At 43.1% G+C, this 7,557-nt stretch overlaps 1 protein-coding gene across 1 annotated transcript; it reads left to right on the forward strand.

Annotated features, from left to right (window-relative positions):
- The first annotated feature begins 442 nt into the window (after positions 1–442).
- uncx4.1 (Unc4.1 homeobox (C. elegans)) lies at positions 443–7,277 on the forward strand. The gene is made up of 3 exons (XM_088302990.1): positions 443–934; positions 1,746–1,921; positions 4,869–7,277. Exons 1-3 carry the CDS (start codon positions 631–633, stop codon positions 5,880–5,882), a joined length of 1,494 nt encoding a protein of 497 aa, XP_088159116.1. The 5' UTR covers positions 443–630; the 3' UTR covers positions 5,883–7,277.
- The last annotated feature ends 280 nt before the right edge of the window (positions 7,278–7,557 follow it).

The raw sequence follows: 7,557 nt of genomic DNA on the forward strand, positions 1-7,557 counted from the left end.
GTTTAGTATTGTGCATAATTTATTTGATATAAGAGTAAACTGAGTTACACACTTGGTAATGTAACAAGTTAAACTTGTAAGTCAAAATGATTATATTATTGCCACAGTTAAAATTTTCCACGATGTCAATGTAGGAGCTGCATTTTAAATTGAAGTGGGGGGTGGGGGGGGGGGGTTTCAAGTTATGAAATTAAGGATAGAATTGAGTGTCCTTCGCATTTGGACATGCTGAGTGAGTGGAAGGAACTGCGCGTAATTAGCCATCGACCCAGTGAAGGGGTGCAGTTAAAAAAATAAAACCCTAACAATGTTCAGCCTCCTCCATGCCCGGTGACGTCACACGGCCATTAAGGCTTGTGATTGGCCCCGCCAGAAGATGGGGGATTCCTAATGAGCTGGCTCCAGGAGGGGGAAGCGAGCTTGACATCTCCGGCTGGACCACAACACGTCGCTGCCGGCTTCGTCACAACGCTCATCCGTGGGCCGTGGGAGACGACACATCGGCACGCAGCCTATTGCTTCCTTTTCAAAACGACATTTTGCATCCTTTTGCTGACTGCATGTTCAGCCACACACTGCCGCCCCCCGCGCATCCTCACTTCGGCCCCGCCGCATGCTGCCCGGGCGAGCATGGACAGTCGCGTCCTCGAGCATCACCCTCACGCCCACTTCGGGGGCTCCTTGGGCGGGCTGGTGGGCTTCCCGTATGCGCTCGGTGCTCACCATCATCACCACCACCACCATCACCAGCAGCAGCAGCATCAACATCATCATCATCAGCAGCAGCACCACTACGAGCTCGCCAGCGCGCACCAACTGCAATCGGCGGCCGCCGTCCCCTTCACCATAGACGGATTACTAAACGGCTCTTGCTCGGCCTCCGTGGTGAGCTCCAGCGCGCTCTTGTCGCCCGACGGCCAGTACAAACTCTCCGGTAAGCTCGCCCAATCGTCCCATTTAAATATGAACTTCCGTTTTTATTCTTCTTTAGAAAGAGTTTGGGTCGGTGAAATGAAGGTTTTGAGTGCAGTAAAATCTTAATATCTTTACCTCGAATAAATCTGCAATTTTAGTTTCAACATCTGAATGTTTGCTACATTTTCAGTTGCGTTTGCGGAGGTGCCCAACTATGTTATTGTTCGTTTGTTTTTTAACTTCCTTTAAAGCGGTCTCTCCAGTGGATATTTTTAAACAGCAGTTAAACCTATTTTGCTTCAGCAAGCATTCGAGTAAGACTTGTCTGTTTTGATTATGTTTACTTATTTTTATTTGAGTTTTAATTTTTAAATGTCGTAGAAAAAAATACGAGCCGGTGCGAAATTATCAGATCTTCATCAAATCTTCATTGCATGCAAAGTAACTGCACGAAGTGTTTGTAAAATTTTTTAAAAGTCAATATAATTGCGACACAAGAACAGCGCGCAGCATTGGGCCCAAAATCCATTTCTGAGTTTGAAATCTTAACATTTTTATTTTGTACAATCTTGCATCCATCGTTCTCCTATTATTTTTTGCAGAGCTGTGTATATTTCTAAAACACTGTGATTCCTCTCTGCACGTGGGAAGCGCTGTATAAATAAAATGTACGTGCATTATAACAATGACGATTAAATTCCATCCTCAGTATTGATTTTCTCTTGAAAAAAAATGAACTAAGATGATTTAATTATTCTGCAGCACATAACAATATGCTTCTTCTGTCAATCAATGAATGCCTAGTTAATAACTATTTATAACAACAACAGATTCCGGCGACCCAGACAAAGAGAGTCCCGGTTGTAAACGCAGAAGAACCAGGACAAACTTCACCGGCTGGCAGCTGGAGGAGCTGGAGAAGGCCTTCAACGAGAGCCACTATCCGGATGTGTTCATGCGGGAGGCGCTCGCCCTCAGGCTGGACCTGGTCGAGTCCAGGGTTCAGGTAACTGCAGGGCTACTTTTCATTTATTGATCTGGATTGCGTTTGAAATGTTTTTTTTTTTTTTTTTAATAATCAACCCCCCACCCACCAAACATGTCAGGAGGGCTGTTTGTTCAGGAGCTGGCCCGTGATGGCCCACCCCATACTGGGGGCAACAATTTGTCAATTAAAGCTTCAATAAAAGGTCCCCCTTTGAATTATGCATGGGCACGACCTATTGATTTATGGGTTAATTAAAAAAAATCAAGGCTTGTCAGAGACTGAAAGTAATATTTGAGGCTGTTCCCAAACTAGATTTTTTTAGAGCTCTTTGATTTGATTTTGTTTACAACGGAGGCATGATGTGAGCAGTTGAAAAGTTATTCTTTTTATACTTAATATGAAAATTTATTGTAATATATTGTATTTGTTATGGTCATTTTAATTATCCATATAATTAAATTAATTAATGCACTTGAAATATATTATATTATTGCACATACTGTTGTAATCACATGCATTTATGATACAATACTTTTTTAGTAAATGCCAAAATAGTCGATTAGGCATTTAGGTAAAACATTTCTCACTGAAATGAAGAAATGTTAATTTAACAAATGATTGTACTTTAGTATAACAACAAATTAACATAATGACTAGAAGTGATTCATTGTTATCCTAATAGGTTTACACACCCAGGCGGAATTAAAAAAATTAATATAATTATTTTAAAGAAAACATGAGTGAACACATTTGTTGTTGTTTTTTTTTTCTCTCTTTAGTTTAATTTTATATGAGATTTAAGTTGAACTATTTGGTAGTTTGCAGGAAAGAAAGTATTGAGTATAATTATAATTTCCTGCACGAAAATTGCCAATATTTCACAAAATATACCAGTTAAACTTACAAGAATAACGATGAAAACTAAATTATTTACATAACATTTCATGAGTGAAGATGTGAGAAAAACAAACAAATGAAAAAAAATTTTTCTTCAATACAAAAAAAGTACACGTCATGGTCGAAGCATCACAATAGCGTGATGCTTTATGAGCTTTGGGGGAGTTTTTTTTTTTTTTTTTTTCCTAAACCTCATCTTATCCAGCGTTCAAGCTGCTTAAACGCTCCTTTATCGCAGGTTTGCGAAGGGTTGGTGGGGGCGAACACGCGATAGAAGCCACATCAACAATCCCACATTGTCTCGCTTCGTGTCCGCGCCTCGCTCTCATTAGACGCCGCTCGCGCCTTATCAGCGGCCAACACGCGGCCCTCAGCGAGCTCAGCTCCAGGCCGGCCCCAGAGAGCTCCCAGGCGGGGGGGAGACGTCGCTCTTGGCCGGCTGAGAAGAAGGCAGCCAGCCCGGCTAGGAGCCGAGGGCTGCTGTTCGTGTCGTGCATGTGTGAGCTGGTCTTCAAATGAAACGCTCTCAATTAGTTCGGCTGCAATTACATTTAATTGGCAGAGTTGGGCATTAACAAACTCAATGGTGATTAACACAAACGCTTGTGCTGTGGCCTCCTGCAAGGCAACTTCATACCAACAATGCTTAAAAATGTGTAGATTTGATGGAAGACAATGTCAAGTCAATACTCACTGAAAAATATGCAAAAGAGCTGCTTGAGAAGAGGAAATCTGTCAATCTAAAAAAAAATTTGAATAATGCTGCCATATATATAGAAGCAAAGAATAATAAGCTGATTTAAAGTACAGTGCTACGTCTAAAGTGTATACACGAACAGGGATACAAATTTAAGATGGCATTGTGCAAATAATAAGATCACAAGCAACATCACAATTCTACATTTGGTTCATGCATATCAAGAGCTTGCAATACTCTAAATGGATGCTCAAATTCTGCCACGGGAACTGATATGAGTCAAAAGTAAGAGTCACTTAACAAAAGGTGATGATGTTTCATAAATGGTGTACAGTATGTTTAAGATGAGTGGAGTGATAATTTCACCTGGTCGATACGAGCCATCTGTTGGGCAGGCATAATTTAGTTGGTATGGATTGTGGAGAGCTGTTTAAGGAGAATTAAATGATGCCATTTACTTTAATTGCAGAATTAGTTGTAGAAAAAAATAGATAATGTTCGGATTTTGCTGCGATTATATTAAGTTACTCGTTTGTGTTTTGTTATTTTTCTGCAAACGTTTATCTTTTTAGACATGAACATTGTGCTGTAGAATTTTAATAAGGCGTTTTGGTTCCTTGGTTTAGTTTGTTCCAATGATTTACAGTGAGCACACTTTGCCTATAAAAACATACATATGCTCACATCAAATAAACATCTGCTGAAGCCATTTCTACAGTGCATGCCAAATCGTGAGGAAGGCAAAAATCCCCTCATATACAGTCTGTCTTTGAATCTATTTTAATTGACTTTGATGATTATTGTTGCCAATTAATTTATTTACAGTCAGCTCATTAAGTCACTTGCAGCACCACTGCAGGAAAAAGTGTGTTTTGTTTTCCTGACAAGTAAGTTTGTAAATTTGTAGAGCACTTCTAGCAGAGTGGGCTCACAAATTGGGCTTCAAACAAATAAAATGAAAACACAAGTCAGTCAATTAAAAATGAAACGCAAATAAAACATCAAGTCTTACTGGAATGCCCGTCAAACAGATTTCGCGTTTAAAAAAATGTCAAGCTCAAATAAAAGAGTGTTCCACAATTTGGGAGCAACAGACGACAAGGCACCCCATCACCATTAGACAGCAAATTAAATGCAGTCAGCAGACTGCAGTGACCTAACATGAGACCAGATCCACTAAGTATGGAAGAGTCTGACAACTAACGACTCTGGGATTGACCAAAATTGGGCACCCTTCTAAATCCAAAACTGATCAGGGAGCCAGTATTAGATGACAGAATGGCTGAACCTGTGACATCTAAACAAAAACCATTAGTTCTGAACTAAGTGGAGATGACCTTATAAACTAGTCTTGTGTGTTTGTTTGCACAGGTTTGGTTCCAGAACCGACGTGCTAAGTGGAGGAAGAAGGAGAACACAAAGAAAGGGCCTGGCCGGCCTGCGCACAACTCCCACCCGACAACGTGCAGTGGCGAGCCCATGGACCCCGAGGAGATTGCGCGGCGGGAGCACGAGCGCGCGGAAAAGAAAAAACGCAAGCAGGAGAGGAAGTTGCTCAAGTCGCAGAGTAAACTTCTGCACGGCGACAGCTTCCACACGCCGGGCGGCTCCGAGAGCGACAGCGGCGTGTCGCAGTTCACTGACAGCGAGCAGCAGCCTTGTTCGGGCCCCAACGGGAATATTCATGTGGAGCTGCCCCTGACGTCCAGGGGTGCCCAAGGACACCAAACCGAATCCAGCTGTGATCAAACCCGACACGACTTCAACCACCAAAACCAAAGAAGAGAAGCGGAGCAGGTTTCTCCGGGCAGCACGCACAGCTCCGGTAGTCCCGCGAGCTCGAGATCTTCGGCCCTGCAGAAACGCAACCCTTTCAGCGTGGAGAGCCTCCTCTCGGACGCCACGCCTCGACGGAAGCCTCCCCTGGACTTCCCCTCGCTACCCACTCAGAGGACACTGGTGGGTAAAGGCCACTTTTTGCTTTACCCCATTACCCATCAACCCCTTGGCTTTCTTGTGCCCCAAACGGCCCTGAAGGCGTCACCATGTCAGGACGCCATCAACAGGCGCCACCTTGAACAGTCATGCGCTCCCACTGACCTCTCTTGCACTCTCGCTAAGCCTGTAAGCGCGGATCATAAAACACACGACCATCACAGTTCCGTTAGCAATAGAGTCGAAGAGGAGGAGGAGCGTGCTGGCGGGAGTCCTGCGCTCGCCCAGTCTCAGGCATCCTCGCAGTCCGCCAATTCCGGCGAGGTGGGGAAAGTCCACGAGGAGGCGCTGACCGACGAGCGGTGTGCGAAGGAGGAACCAGCGTCTCCGGGCCTCGGCGACTGTAGGGAAGCACCCGAAACAGACGGCGAGGACGTGGATATGGACTAACCCTTGTTGTAGGAGCACATAAAAAGCATTACTGCTCGGACGCTGTCAGAAACAGGGCTACAGTCGGAGTCGATTTTGGTCCATCAAGGTACAATAACGTCCCCTGATTAGTGGACTGCCGGGTATATTTCCAAGCTGTAAAAGCATCAATGGATACAAAAATATTTGAGTGACAAGGCCTTGAACCCTTATGCTACATTTTTTCTGAGAGTGGACTGTTCAAACATTCCCAAAGCTCTGCATAGATGCTTGCAAACATATCAGGAATCGAGAGACTTTAGCCACGTTTTCACCAAGCAAAGCGGTTCAGTTCAGTTCAAGGTACGCTTTGGAATGTCAAACCCTGATTTGGCAGGTTTCCGTTGACATCAGAGTAGTGCAATGAAGCCTCTTACTTAAAGAACCCACAACATAGCACCGGCAGAAGATCGGGGCACTGTTGCCTTCGATATAGTTCTCGCTCATATTGACAATAGTGTGCACCTGGTACAAAAGGTGGTAAAAAGACTTGCACATTGTTCTTGAGTCCAAACGCTCCCATAAATTACTGTTGGAGCTGATATTACGTAAAATAAAGCCATGGATGGGGAATATTTGCTTCTCAGAATCTGTTGCCATTGTTGACGCTCCCCAGTTCATGTTTCTCCAGGTAGCTACTGTCCCTGTTTTTTTTTCCCACCTTGAAAGACTCCAAAATCTCAATCACTCCGGATCCCTACTGAGGTTCATTTAACAGCTCTCTTCTGTCTTATTTTTTTTTCAAGAAAAGGTCAACAGACAGTAAAGTTACCAATAATAATAAAAAAAATCTACTGTAGTTCATTAAGATAAGACAAAACCAAAGCAAGTGTAAAACTATTTTTACGGATTTAGTTCTGGATCGGATATTATCTATTAATGGAAATACTGGCAACCCATCTTGTGTGCCAGCGCGTCTCATGTGTGCAAACAAAGGGTCTGTAAAAAAGCGGATAAAACAGCATTCTGTGTAACAAGGTGCAACAGTCAATGAATTCAATAAGTGAGACTGTGCTCGAACACGACATGGAGGAAATCAAGCATGTTTTCGTTCTTCTTGGCATAGCAATCCCATCGTCACATGGGAGTGACTATTGTATGTTGACCAATCAATGGACTCCGGTGTGTCTAGCTCCACTAATTTGAAAGAGGCAAATTCCAAATCAGTCATCATGGCTTCTTGCACAACTTGGACAATGGGAAAAAAGAAAAAAAATGTGTATGGTAACATTTACAGTAGATGTGAACTGCACTGCTTGGTGGAAAAGCGGCTTTAATCCTCACCTATTTTTTAATCACGTGTCCTGAGCGCTGAGGTCGCAGGTTTTTTCTCTCTCTCTTTTTGGTGACCAAAACCTGTATAAAAAAAAACAAAACAAAAAAAAAACACATCTTACTTGCAACCGAAATCCTCAGATATTGTAAAAAGGAGAAAACAATATTTATATGTAAACGTTTTGATAAATAAAAGCTATTGTTTCAAAGTGAGCAGTGTCTTTGCAGGGATGGAGCAAGGGACGGGGAACAGGGGGCTGAAGCTTGTGGACCGTTGTGGGCGTTAGAGCAGATAAATCCCCCTCTCTCACCACCGTCTGGCTGTTTGTATTTATTGCTTTAACAAATTTATTCATTTGAAAAGGCCGGCCTGGAATGAGGT

The sequence above is a fragment of the Idiotropiscis lumnitzeri genome, chromosome 8 (assembly GCF_059441095.1).
Source record: "Idiotropiscis lumnitzeri isolate Australia: NSW breed Sydney's pygmy pipehorse chromosome 8, RoL_Ilum_1.0, whole genome shotgun sequence".
NCBI lineage: Eukaryota > Metazoa > Chordata > Actinopteri > Syngnathiformes > Syngnathidae > Idiotropiscis > Idiotropiscis lumnitzeri.